At 44.8% G+C, this 15,095-nt stretch overlaps 1 protein-coding gene across 1 annotated transcript in view; it reads left to right on the top strand.

The window, feature by feature from the left end:
• The window catches only part of C3 (complement C3), a 236,948-nt gene that overhangs the window by 14,361 nt on the left and 207,492 nt on the right, over positions 1–15,095 (top strand). The window contains exon 4 of the mRNA XM_069230418.1: positions 8,534–8,604. Coding sequence (XP_069086519.1) covers positions 8,534–8,604 — 71 coding nt within the window. The remainder of the gene's footprint in view (positions 1–8,533; positions 8,605–15,095) is intronic.

Below are 15,095 nucleotides of genomic sequence, written 5' to 3'. Positions count from 1 at the left end.
ATGTACACCCAAAGTTCCTCCTGCCTCGTGCTGCGTGCTGGACAATGGCATCCTAGCCAGTCCAAGCTCTGCTCTCGTGCTGCTTATAATGGTAAACAGCATAACAGCAGTGGTAAGATTGGCTGGAGCAGGCAAACACAGATCTCCCTCGGACTCCTAAAGGGGTGTGCCTCGGCTTCTCAGTTGCCTTTCAGCTGTTGATTGCAGAAGCCTGGAGTGTGCATGTCAGGCTGGCCACAGTGAAAACACCAGCCAATCTGACATGCGCAGTTCAGTTAACACAGCCTCAGGTCATCTCACTAAATTACTGTGATGCAGTGGGAAGGACAGGGGGGTCAACGCCCCAACATCCCTGTGGATGAACCACCCCTGCTTGGTGGTAAGCTGAGCACTGAAGGACCTGACGCAGCCAGTTGTTTCGCTGCAGTAGGCTGTCCTGCATCAAACATGATATAAGAACTCATGTTGTTTTCGATGACAACTGGAAAAAACAAATGAAACTGAAATAAAGAGAAGGAGATGGGCCTAGCAGGGACTTGATTAAAAGGTGAGTCAAAAGGCCCAGTGGTGGTCAAAGATGGGACTAATTCCCACCTGTACGGTGTGGATCCTGAATATCTAGTAGGGAATATCATTATACCTTAATATTAAAACTACCCAGTATATTGAGAGCCAAAATATCAACAGGTAAGTATAAAGAGGTTTTTTGTACCTAACTCCACAAATATGTACCTTGACGATATATGTACTTTCAAAGTACATCAATGTTGGGTTTAGAATTAGTAAACTTATACTACTCCAAATGCACTTAACTTACAATATTTACATTTTTGGGTGTCAATTATTGTTTATGTTAATAAGGTATCACAATAGTCCTGTATTCAGTATTGCAGATTACAACTCTTTTGTCCCCTTTTTTATGGTAAGGCAGTTGTGATCAGCTTAAGAAGGTTGGTTAAAAGTTGAAAGTTTAGCGTTGTTTACCCTGGAATCTTAGCAAAAACATTGGGCTGGTTTCATATGAGAACTCTGGGATTCATTTTTAGGTCTCGGCTGTAGACAGTGCATGTGCTGTCTCGAAGAGAAATGCTGTATTCTATTTTGTGGGATTCAGCCTTCTCATAGGCTTCCCATTTGGTATCTCCATCGTCACTCTCCTATGCTTTCTCCCCATATGCCCATGACATGCATTTGTCATGCCCCCTCCTGTGTTTACTCTTCCCCGAGAACAGGGACTAAGTACACTATCCTTCCACTAACCCTAATTTCATTACCATTTTAGGAGCTTCGGTTTTTCTTGGTTTACAAGCACTCCTCAGGAGCGCTGGTGTTTTTTACTCACTCCCAGCACTGAGCGCCATTTCTGGAAACAGGCCTGTAAAAAATGTTCTTATCTTGGTCAACTACCAGATGTTGGCTGCTCCTGAACAGCAAAATGTAAATTATTGGCTGGTGTGTTTTTTCCTGTCCCCAATCATTATCTTCTCGCTTGCTCCTCCGTGCCCCCATGACTGACACTTTCTAGGTCACAGCTGGTATTTGTATTATGGAGTGCTATTCAGCCAACCTAACACACCTTACAACAAACAGAGAGTGCTTCAAGTGCTTGAAAAGGCGACCAGTCTGGCCCAGTTCTGAAAAGTCCTGGAAACAACATTGTTTTTCAACAAATTCTAAATGGGATGGAGGCGGCGGAGGGAAAGAGGCAAACGGTACAAGATTGGAAGCAGCAGAAACAATATTACTCTGTGACATTGTCCCGAGCACAGCCCTGAGCCCAATCTATTAGGGGCTCTCAATGCTTGCGGCCAAGGTAATTGGAATGGGGTTGCAATTGAAGGTGCCAAAGGTGGCTGGTGGCAGCTGCTGGTTGCAGGCCAGCCAGACCCTGTGCAGCTCCACAAAGCTGCCAGAGGGCGGACTTTGCGTTAGGATAGCTGGATCCGATTCTCAAAATACCACAGGCTAGTTAATCATTTTTGATATTTCTCAAAGATTTCCTGGCATCCATGTGCCTATTTCTTTCATACTCATTCTATCATAAACATTAAATGGAGTATCTAACATGTTCCAATACACCAAGCACCAAATACTCACCGTCTCTTTTAAGTATAACCAAAAAAAGACAGCCAGTTAGAAGAAATAAATAAAATATACAAATCATTAAATGTTAACCACACAGTCATGTATGTCCTGGCCCTTCATTCTGCAACATCTGACCTCCTGTTTAGGTAAAAGATTCAAACTTATCATTGAATCCTTGATCCTTGCGCATAAGCCAGGTTACCCACACTTAAAGACTCTATTTTTCAGTGACTATCAAAGCACATCGCATTGCAATAAGTTCAGAAGTTCCCTCTATGACATGATAACGCACCAACAAAGGACTTGCACATATCTTGCAACACAGGATGAAATCCATTTGTACCAAACATCTTGATTCTTCTTTAAAGAGCCACAGGGCATGACTCAGCGTCCCATTAATTAGGTGACACGCTCAACACAGGCTGGAGTCGCACATCCACAGCTCCTATCCAGTACATTCTGCACACAATACTTTGTTGCACTCAAGGTAGGTTAAATATAGTTTCCCATGTGCAAAATACCCATATGTTCGGCCCCGCATTGGAAGCTGAAGAGATACAGCCAGTGCTGTGCTCCAATACCATCTTACAGTATTTGCTAATAATTCATCACTACCCTTGGCCAAGAGCAAGGTATAGATGGACAGGGCCACTGGAATGATATGACTGTACGGCCGGTACTTTACATGCACTGCAGCATATCTCAAAAGGCCAGGTTCTCTCTTCCTTCCAAATTAAGGAAGTGGAGGTACTCAAGCAAGAAACAGCAACTCCTTCTTTACACCAAGAAGTGAAAAAAGTGCAATATTACGATTCCTGCTCCGAGCTCCCCTGTAAACAGGCTTGTAACGCTTGTTCTTATCTGGTTACATTTGCTGTGTATTCACAGACAAGGTCAAATGACAGACACTGTTTTCCGAGGGGCCTATTTACTTACATTCTCTGACTTCAATGTGAGCTGTAAAAGGTTGTGTAAAACACCAGTTACTGCACTTTGGATCCCCATAGATGGTCCATAACAATTCATTTTAAAAATCTGAGTCGATCTGACAAAGCATCCAGAAAATGTGACTCTTTCTTGGTAAAGCACTGGATTTTCGTGCGGTCATTAATTATTGATATTTGTAGAGCGCAACTTGAGGTCCTCTTCAAGGCACCATTCTTGCAAAAAATGTTAATTACTTAATTGGCTATAAGAAAGATTGACACCAAGGGCACATTTATTTTGCAATTCATGTTGTGGAAGGGGCTTCCAAGGGAAGAGCTGATGAGCGGGCACTCCCAATGGAATGCTGGGAGCTCAGAGAATTAGTTTTAAAATCAAAGAAGAGGCCAGGGCTAATCCCTTTTAGTGAATCGCTGTTTGCAGGAGGTGACAACATGCGCTGGGCCAGACAAGTGTCATCGTAAGTAAACATTTTTGGTGGCTAAAAGACATTGTCAAACCCAATAGCTCTTGCATCGCCGAGACCAATTGGCTTTGCCAATGCCTGTTGAATGAATGAATGAATTAATTACCTTAATTTCGATGAAAAATATTATCATAAAAGCAGTCACACAAAAAGAAAAAAAATGTGTGCTTAGTACAATTAAAACCATGCCATGGGGACCACATGACCACACAAAAAGAACACACCTAATCCAATTAAAAACCGTTTCCTAAAACCAATATATATCATAAGAACTCTTAAATAGGTAACTAAAAAGAGTGCGTATTTTCATTACTAAGCACATACAATAGAATAGCAGAATATTATACTAGAGGCCATAATTCATCTCTTTATTGCAAAACAGGACGCTTTTCAGAAAAGAGGACACTGCCCAAGCGACAGTGTGGTCATTTAACAGCTGAAGATAAAGAAAGGCGTGTCTAATTTGTATGAAGCCCTTCGCTTTGAGGATTGGTGTTAAAAATCTCTGCCGGGGGGTTCGTACTGCCTGCAAAACAGGACAAAATGCTCAAGATTATGGAGTGAGGCACCATCGCAAGGGCGAGATTTGATAGAGTACAGGTTATATGTACAGGTTATATTGACCCTAATGATTCCCAACCTAAGTCTGGTAAGAAGCGATCTCTTCCACTGATTTCTGACAAAGGAGAGATACGCCTCTGGGCCATTGCTTGTTCTAGAATGCTATCTGGTTGAATTTTGTGGGCCAAGGGAAAGCAAAATAGACATCTATGGTCGTATTACCATTAGTGCCCCAGCGGTATAAATGCCCTGTGTGCCACATTGTGCACCCTGGGCACTTTGGTATTACACAAGGGCTTGTGTGGCCCCTTCTGTAACACTGATGGCACTGGCGCACATGTAGTGCCAGCCCTATTTTCAGAGGCATTCCCTCATTTGCATTGGGGCGTGGCCTCATGCAAAAGATGGAATCATTTTGCCTCTGCTCCTGCGCCCTATTAAAGATGTGGATGCAGATGCAAAATGCAGAGGCAAACAGGTCCTTAGCAGGGGCACTAATAATATGCCACAAAAAGATAGTGCACTTCCTGTCAGAGCAACCCTCTGGAGGGATGAAATGTGGTCCATGGACCCACAGACACCGCCCAGCAGGTGGGTATAGTCACTCACTGCACCCGGCTGCAGGAGGATCCCTGTCCCCTTTTTAAAGTGCAGGAGCTGTGAAACACAAAGCTACTCGAAACCAGCACCTATGTATTTTACTAAATGAGCTGCAGCAGTACATTTATCATAATAAGTCGCACTATCAAGGCCTGTGTCATGGCACACCTTTTGGATAGGTGCACCATTGCACACACAGGGACTGTGCACCCTATATAAAATACAGGCCCAAGAATTATCTTTTAGGCACAATACTATTACACTGCACACAGAATTTGAAGGAGTTTATACTCTCAGAGGAATTACCACCTTAGGTTTAGTCCTTATGCAATGTGCAAAAATGTTCTAGTGGCAAATAATTTCTTAAATAGTGAAAACATAATCAATGAAGAAGAGATAGATGCTGCAAAAATATAAAACTTGGTAAAAAAGCATGTGACCTCAGCTAGAAAAATGTATGCAAAGTAAACGAGTGTTTGAGGCTCCTGTACTGACGAAGAAAAATAACCTAAATATCTATCTAGGAGTGTGCCAGACCAACTGCGTTGAGAAGCATGGGGACACAGAGCCTCAAGGGTGTGTCACTATTCAAGTAACTAAATGCATTTCTCTCCCCCATTTACTTTAATTACTTTTAAAACTTAATACAATGTTTTAAATAAAAGCGCAATATGACTATAAAGAAGAAGAATTGTTTCTAGGTTCAACCTTTTGCACAGGTAATATAAAAAACTAATGATTGTGGGCTAGCTTCCCTGCAGGACTGATCGTCTAAGAATCATAGGGCCTCATTACGAGTTTGGCAGGCAGAAAAGGCCGCCTGCCAAACTCCCACGTTCAGGAGACCGCCAGTGCGGTCTCCTTCCTGCTGGCCCTATAATGAGTTTCCTGCTGGACCAGCTGGAAACATACAACATTGAGGTCTGCTCGTAATATGGCCAGCGGCAATGCTGTTCAGTGTAGGGTGCACCTGCACCCATCACGTAAATCACTGTCTGCAAAGTAAACAGTGTTTTGCATGACGGGTCTGGCCGGGGGGCCCCTGCACTGCCCATGCCAAGTGCATGTACAGTGAGGGGGCCCCCGCCTTTGGCAGCATTTAGGTGCAACTGCCATGTATACGCTGGCAGAGAGAAGGTTGTAAACCCCAGGGCAGCACAGCTTACAGGGCTGCCCTGGTGGATTGAGACTGCCGGCACAGCCAGGCCATCGGCCGGCAGAGATGTGGCGGTGCCAGTGGTCCAACTGTGGGGCGTTCACCACAATTGTAATGTCATGGTCAGTCCGCCGCTTTGGCGGCAGTCTGACCGCCAGCCTCATAATGAGGGCCTTAGTTTGAAACAAAAGACAGGGATAGACAAATAATTGTTTATTCTTTTATTTTGAATGGACAAACTATTGCTTGAAGGCATCTTCGAAGTAGAGCTAACATACAATCACAGAGCTGCACAAAACAAAAAAAGTCAAACAAATAGGCTTACACTGAGAAAAATAAACAGAACACATTGGCTATTGGACTGCTGTTGCCCCTAAGAATTAAATGAAGATGGTCTTAGACATGTTCTTCACAACCAAGGGCAATCCTTGGCACAGCCATCTACAACTAGCAGTGGAGAAGCTTGATCTAGCCATAGAGAACTGGGCCTACAGCCCTAGTAACCCCTCTGCCATCAAAGCTGCAATATAAAGGCATCTCCTTCTCTGCTCATGAGAAGCCGATATAAGGACCCTGCAGGAACTGGCTATTTCAGCTACTTTCACAACATCCTACACATCCCAGCCAAACTGCCTGCATTTAAAACAACACTGGGCCAGCACAGCCTAAAACCGATACTGTGAGCAAGACTGGTGCCTCTCCCAATAAGAGATCTGAATGGCGAATAGATATCGCTCAGGAGCATTGAACATTGTAGGCTGTGTGACTATGAAAAGGAATCTCTGGTCACCTGCTATGTTGTTCCCAAGCATTATATAGTGCCTGCTGCAAAATCTTGAGGCTAATTTTTCTACAACATGCCGTATGAACTGTTACAGAGGCCCAGAATCTCCTATTTGCATCGGACAGTGACTTAGACATGGTGAAGGTTGGTAAATTCATGTAACTAGCACAGTCATTTCTAAAGGATAAACTGCGGGTAGCGGTGTCTGCTCCTCTGGCCAACAACTATGCATATTAGCAGTAATTAGAACCTTGTTCATTAGCATTGTATATTTTATTTTTATGCTTTAACAAATCAACAGAATTATCATTATGAAAGGACAAACGCACAGGCTATTTTTCATTATTTGAGATTTTTATCAAATCCGCCATTTTAACAACCTCTGATTGCTTATTTTTCTTAATCAATTACAGCTTTGATTCACTATTTTTTGTTGTAATGGTTTTAAGTAATCATACAATAAATGTATTCATTCATTGACTCATTCACATTGGCTTTTAGATTTTTCCTAAAAAGAAGGTAATAACAGAGTTGATGAAGCTGGCAGGGTATATCATTCCATCCAATAGAGCCAAGAACCGAAAAGCTTGTCCTCCGAAGCAGGCTTTACCAAAGCAAGGTATCTTAAGCATAAATAAGTAGCCTGATCTAAAAGATCCTGGAGTAGTATGTAGAGAGAGCAGGCAGGCTCTTAGGAACAGTCCAGTAGAAAGGCCGCTAAACAAAGCAGAGCATTTTGTAATAAATTCTCAGTTTGATGGAGAGCCAGTACAGAGAACAACAAACAGCAGAGATGATGTGGCTTTTACTGAGCCCAAAGCAGAAGCTGATCATCATGTTTTAAATACTCCGTATTGAAAGTGCAGTAGTATCATGAGTTCTTGATTAAACCTCTGATTTTTAAGTACATCCATGGAGACAGGGTGATCTTGTAGCAGGGGAGAACACAGCCTGCCTGACCAAATTTAAAGGTGTCAACCAGTCACCAAGATTTCGGTTCTAGTCCTGGTTAACTATAGAAGTTTCAAGCAGTCTCCTAGAAGTCTGATGATTTCTGAGGAAAGATGGTCAAATTGTCTAGAAGCTGTGTGTTATCAGCAAATAACAGTGCTTTGATGCCAAACATCCTGTTTGGGATAGTGGCAATCTCTATGGTAACCCACAGGCCAAATGCATTTCCATAGATCTAAGGAGGGAGGGCTACCACCCAAGTACGTCCTCTAAAAAAGAACGCAAACCTTTTCAGGACTGAGCAAACACCAGCTAGACAATTATCAAGATGGGCAGCCGGTTCATTGTATTGAAAGCTCTTGTAAAGGACCCAAAGTAGGTAGCCGCTGAGGAGATTCATTTCATCAAGGGTTGCTGGAAAAACTATGTATGCTCTATACCCTGCATCACAAATTTGTTTTTGGTCACTCCGGGGTCTCAAGAGTTTTAAAAGTGCCAGAAACTCATTAGGTAGTTCCTAGAAGTAATGCAATGGGTCTACAAGGCTGTTTTCGCAGGTGACTCAGGGGCCAAAAGTGCTGAAAATGAGCATCGTTGGTCTTGTTCCTCACTGCTATTCTGTCACATGAGCCACGAATGCCACGGGCAGAGGTCAAACCTGTTGCTTCTCCATCATATTCATTGTTGCATGCTTTAAAAAGACAAATATTTTTCATCTGTAAATAATGATGCAATTTTTTTCAAAACCGAGCCCCTTCTATTATCACGCCACACTATGACCCTGATTTACACTGTTTTTGCGCCGGATTACCGTCATTTTCTGACGCAAAATAAGGCGCAAATTTACAATTGTATTTTGTACGTTTGCGCCAAAAAATATAAATCAGGGCCTATGTCTGTCTGAGTGCCCTGCTTTGTTCTGTGTGATTATGTGCCATCATAGTGCGGTACCTGATATCTGCATCTCTCTTTGTTTTCTTTGCAGTGTATTATCGATTGTTCACCATGGGTGGCAAACTTCAACCTGTCAGCCGAACAGTCATTGTTGAACTTGAGGTAAGATGTCCATAAATCCGAGAATAACATTCCCATTTTAAAACTCTGCACATGTTGACAGGTTTTTTACTGTACATATCATAGCACTTCATGAAGAACTAGGACACTGACACGATTACATGATTTCCAGTGTTTAGAAATAGCTACCACATCTCCTGTGGAAGTCCATTTAACATGAGATGCAGCAGCATAATGTACGGAGCATAAAAATCATATAGTGCACAGTTGTCCGAGGGCTTTCCTCTTAGGATACAATTGATGTGGGATTGTGTTCAGCGAAGCACTGTTCTTTTTCATTCATTCATCATTTATTCAATGAAATCTTTGCACAGGTTTCTTTTACAGTTAATGGCTTTCACTGTAGGCAACAATGAAGTACAAGCACCACTTCCCACATTTGGCCTGGGATGCTGCAGCAAGGTTTTTCAATTAGTCATAGACGGATCTTTCCCACTATAATGTATTTTGATGAGGACATTTCTTTTGAGAACGTACTGTACCTGCTTATGATGACACTAGTCCTGTATGGAAATTTGCATTGTTTGATTGAAGGAGCTCTGGGTGGTTTCTAGGACCAATAGGCATGTGCTGCAGACATGCACCAAGGGTAGACTGGACCAGAGAGGTTCCTACAGCTACAGTTGCCTTGCACTGTCTCTTTGAAGGCAAGCTATTGGAATTCAGGTCTCTTTACCTGGTTCCTGATACCACCCACATGACTTCTTCATATTGCTCCATTTATCTGCAAATTCACCCTTGTGGTCTGTAAGGCAGTAGGGTACTTTTGCTGTACGCACACCTGGCTTCATACATTTGCCTAGTGCCTTCCATCAACTGTGGCTTGATATCCTTACCCAGTGCTTGAGATATACTCATTACTAATTTATTATCCTTATACGGAGATTCAGATGACCCATATCTATCAGAGGTCCATAAAGTAACACCAATGGAATTTATGTAAAATGCAACATTTGATACAATTATTTTCACACAGGCTTTTAAAGAAATAACATCACTTACTGATCTACATACAAATCAAATTTATACTTAAAAATTTAAGATCATCCTATTAACACATTGCACCATCCTCTGCTTACAATAATCCCTTGATACCTTTAACAGCCTATTTGAGCATGACTTTACTAGCATAATCTTCCCCATAACACTGTGACGTACACATTGTTGCACTGCCTTGAGAAGCAGCCAACTTTGTGCTCTTTCCTGTTACCCTTACACACCACAATATATATGATCCCATTCCATCAAATCCTACCAACATTTGCCACAAACAAGCCAGGAATTGGGCCTGTATTTTTTAAACTGTGAGATACCTCCAGAACAAGTAACATTGAAAAACCCATTTTCTCTTACTTTCTGTAATCTCTGAATCCACTCTCCAATAGAAGGAAGCGATTGCTGCTTCCACCTTTGCAATAGTAGCCACAAACACTAAGATGTAGATTAGTTTTAGATGTCTTGGCGTCACTTTTAATGTAAGGTCTTACCCTAATAGCACCAGAGAGGAGATGGGAACAATCTGTATTTGAAGATTTTCCCCAAGTACTGAAATACTGAATCCCATACATTTCATAGGGCTACACAGTGCCACATTATGTCGGAACAATTTACTACTTCTATTGATTTGTATCTAAAGCATTGGCCAGACAATCCTGGATTAATCTTGAGGTAGCATTTTCATCCATGCTCATCGAGGTCAACAGACCTTTTGACCCAGCAAAAGAATTTGGTAAAACCGTTGATCAAACTTCAATTTCAATGCAAGAAATCTTAAGCAGTATGACCCATTTGACCATACAAAGAAAATTCCAGTCAGGAATAAAGTTAAACAGATTTATTATAAACTCAGGATTAAGGTCATGTGAATTATTTTCAGTACAAAATTATAAACTTACAATATCACCAGGGGTTGCACAAGGCAATGAAAAAAGTTTAGGGCATATTTATACTCTGTTTGCGCCAGATTTATGTCATTTTTTTTACGCAAATCCGGTGCAAACTTAACTCCATATTTATATTTTGGTGCTAGACATGTCTAGCGGCAAAATATTGGAGTTAAAAAATTTTTCACCTGCGGAAAACTACCTTGCGTCAATGAGATGCAAGGTAGGCGTTCCAGGGCAAAAAATGACTCTAAGGCCCTAGCGCCTTATTTATCCTCCCGTGCAAAAATCATGCACAGTGGAGGAGGGGTCCCATTTTTTAACGCCTGGGTCAGGGCAGGCATTAGGGGACCTGTGGGCCTATTTCCATGGTGGAACTCCATGGAATAAACCAGCAGGTGCCCTCCCCAGGCACCAGGGACACCTCCACCCACACCAGAGAGACAGCGGAGGATTGGGGACCCATCCCAGGTAAGTATAGGTAAATACAGGTAAGTATTTTTAAAGTGTCATTGGGGCCCTGAAATTGGGCCCCGTACATGGCACTGGGTGCTATGGCCATGCCCAGGGGATCCTGGTCCCCTGTGCTGGCCATTGGGGGGTGGGCATGACTCCTGTCTTTTCTAAGACAGGAGTCATGTGGTATGGATGGTTTTGCATCAGAAAATGACTCTAGGCAGGTTAGAGTAATATTTTTTTACTGTAACCTGCCTAACGTAATTTTTTGGGGCAAACCCCCCTTCTTTTATACCGCTAGCCCCACCCAACTACTTCATTTTTTAATGCTAGCCTACCCTTAGCACCAGCTTGCACCATTCCATAAATATAGTGCCCGGCTGGTGCTCAGAAATTGTGCAAGCCGGTGCTAAACTTTTTGATGCAAAACTGCGTTAGTGCAGTTTTGCACCAAAAAGTATAAATCAGGGCCTTAGTCAATCTAACATTAACAAAACTAAACATTCTATAACCAAAATACAAAACACAAGCATAATTAATTGTGGTAGAGACAATAAGCGTTGCTCTGGCTGGGCAAGCATTAATCAAATTCAGTAAGCATTAGCAATTTTCAATTGTTCAAAGGGAAAACCCTAACATGTCCGAATTAGGGACTAACGTGTGGGGCTGAGCATTTGCAGGTAAAAAACAAAAACAAAAAAGAGACATAGAAAACAAAAGGAATTTGGAAAAAAGGAAAACTAGGACAACCTGGATCTAACTAAAATGGGCAATAGATAAGTAAAAAGGGGTGAGCATCAGCATGTCAGGGGATTAGGAGTCACCTGAAAGGGCTAAAGAGAGAAACTCCTAAGTCTCATCAAGGCATCTCAAAGGGGCAAAGCAGAGAGGAATATACCTCTCCAAGGGATTCATCATACAGGGGTTCCTCATCTGCAACAGATCAGGTCGAAAGGCATCTGGAAATCCGCAGCATTTTCTCCGACCAAAGTCCAAAAGAACAGTGTAGGAAGTTGGCTCTGTATATACTATTTCAAAGTAAGAAATTGTGTGCACAGAGTCCAAGTGTTCCCCTTAGAGGTAAGATAGTGGCAAAAAGTAGATAATTCTAATGCTCTATTTTGTGGTAGTGTGGTCGAGCAGTAGGCTTATCAGAGGGTAGTGTTAAGCATTTGTTGTACACACACAGGCAATAAATGAGGAACACACTTTCAAAGACAAATTCCAGGTCAATAGGTTTTTATATAGAAACAAATCTTTTCTTAGTTTATTTTAAGAACCACAGGTTCAAGATTTACAAGTAATACTTTAAATGAAAGGTATTTCACTCAGGTATTCTAGGAACTTTGAATAATCACAATAGCATGTACAGTTTTGACTAAAATCGCAATAAGCTATTTTAAAAGTGGACACTGCAAAAATCAACAGTTCCTGGGGGAGGTAAGTATTTGTTAAGTTCACAGGTAAGTAAAGCACTTACAGGGTTCAAAGTTGGGTCCAAGGTAGCCCACCGTTGGGGGTTCAAGGCAACCCCAAAGTTACCACACCAGCAGCTCAGGGCCGGTCAGGTGCAGAGGTCAAAGTGGTGCCCAAAACACATAGGGGGTCATTATGACCCTGGCGGAAGGCGGAGAAGCGGCGGTAAGACCGGCAACAGGCTGGCGGTCTTTTTTTTAGTATTATGACCATGGCGGTTACCGCCATGGTCATCCGCCGCTTCTCCGTTCCGCCCGCCAGGGCGTAGACGACCGCCGGGCCGGAGACCTGGGTCTCCAGCCCGGCGGCCGTCACAATGCCGCCGCCGGTATTTTGACCCGGCTTACCGCCGTGGATTTCCGGCGGTAAGCACTATCAGTGCCAGGGAATTCCTTCCCTGGCACTGATAGGGGTCTCCCCCACCCCACACACCCCCCGACTCCCTCCCCTACACCCCCCACCACCCCTGCCACCCCCCAAAGGTGGCAGGGCCCCCCTCCCCACCCGACCCCCAACATCACAGAACTCACACACACACGACACGCACGCAGGCACCACCAACACACACACGCACACACACCGACATACATCCCTACTTCCACACACTCAGTCAGACACGCACACCCATATACAGACATACACGCACACATCCATACAGACATACATACAGACATACACGCACTCATTCCCAAAACACGCACCACACCCGCAAGCATACACGCACTCACATACCCCCTCTACATACACAGACGCACACCCCCATGCACCCACACAACACACAACACCCCCCACCCCCTCCCCTAACGGACGATCGACTTTCCTGTTCCGTCGATCCTCTGGGAGGGGACGGGAGCCATGGGGGCTGCTCCGCCGACACCACACCGCCAACAGAACACCGCCACGCCGAATCACAGGATGTGATTCGCTGGGCGGTGTTCTTTTGGCGTGGCGGTGGAGGTGGAGCAACCTCCACTTCCCCGCCGCCCACCAGTATGGCTGTTGGCGGCTCTCCGTCCGAAAAAGGACGGAGAGCAGCCAACAGTCATAATACGCCGAGTGGCAAACCGCCACTACCGAGGTTGTAATGACAACCATAGGCTTCAATGGAAATAGGGGTGCCCCGGTTCCAGTCTGCCAGCAGGTAAGTACCCGCGTCTTCGGAGGGCAGACCAGGGGGGTTTTGTAGGGCACCGATGGGTACACAAGCAGGCACAGAAAGTACACCCCCAGCGGCACAGGGGCATCCGGGTGCAGAGTGCAAACAGGCGTCAGGTTTCAGATAGGAATCAATGGGGAGACCCGGGGGTCTCTTCAACGATGCAGGCAGGCTCGGGGGGGGGCTCCTCGGGTTAGCCACCACCTGGGCTAGGCAGAGGGTCGCCTGGGGGTCGCTCCTGCACTGGAGTTCGGTTCCTTCAGGTCCAGGGGGCTGCGGGTGCTGTGCTGGTTCCAGGCGTCAGGTTTCTTGAAGCAGGCAGTTGCGGTCTGGGGGAGCCTCTGGCTTTCCTCTGCAGGCTTCGCTGTGGGGACTCAGGGGGGTCAACTCTGGCTACTCACGGGCTCACAGTCGCCGGGTAGTCCTCCCTGTAGTGTTAGTTTTCCGCAGGTCGAGCCGGGGGTGTTTGGTGCAGAGTGGAAAGTCTCACGCTTCCAGCTGGAAATGTGTGGTCTTTAAAAGTTGCTTCTTTGTTGCAAAGAGTTGCAGTTTCTTGAACAGGGCCACTGTTCTCGGGAGCTTCTTGGTACTTTAGATGCAGGGTAGTCCTCTGAGGCTTCAGAGGTCGCTGGACCCTGTTGGATGCGTCGCTGTTGCAGTTTTTCTTCGAAGTAGGGAGACAGGCCGGTGGGGCTGGGGCCAAATCAGTTGTCGTCTCCGTCTTCACTGCAGGGCTTCAGGTCAGCAGTCCTTCTTCTTCTTTAGGTTGCAGGAATCTATCTTCCTCGGTTCTGGGAGCCCCTATATACTTAATTTAGGGGTGTGTTTAGGTCTGGGAGGGCCCTGAGGGTGGCTACACCATCTTTGGGCCTCCTCCCTTTGGGGAGGGGGCACATCCCTAATCCTATTGGGGGAATCCTCCATCTGCAAGATAGAGGATTTCTAAAGTAAGAGTCACCTCAGCTCAGGACACCTTAGGGGTTGTCCTGACTGGTGGGTGACTCCTCCTTGTTTTCCTCATTATCTCCTCCAGCCTTGCCGCCAAAAGTGGGGGCAGTGGCCAGAGCAGCGGGCATCTCCACTAGCTGGGATGCCATGTGGCGCTGTAACAAAGGGGGTGAGCCTTTGAGGCTCACCGCCAGATGTTACAGTTCCTGCAGGGGGAGGTGAGAAGCACCTCCACCCAGTACAGGCTTTGTTCCTGGCCACAGGGTGACAAAGGCACTCTCCCCATGTGGCCAGCAACATGTCTGGTGTGTGGCAGGCTGGCAAAAACTAGTCAGCCCACACTGGAAGTCGGGTATGTTTTCAGGGGGCATCTCTAAGATGCCCTCTGGGTGTATTTTACAATAAAGTGCACACTGGCATCAGTGTGCATTTATTGTGCTGAGAAGTTTGATACCAAACTTCCCGGTTTTCAAAGTAGCCATTATGGTGCTGTGGAGTTCGTGTTTGACAGACTCCCAGACCATATACTCTTATGGCTACCCTGCACTTACAAT

The sequence above is a fragment of the Pleurodeles waltl genome, chromosome 4_2 (genome assembly GCF_031143425.1).
Source record: "Pleurodeles waltl isolate 20211129_DDA chromosome 4_2, aPleWal1.hap1.20221129, whole genome shotgun sequence".
Taxonomy (NCBI): domain Eukaryota; kingdom Metazoa; phylum Chordata; class Amphibia; order Caudata; family Salamandridae; genus Pleurodeles; species Pleurodeles waltl.
Note: the sequence above shows the minus strand (reverse complement) of the source record. Positions and strands in the feature narration are given on the sequence as shown.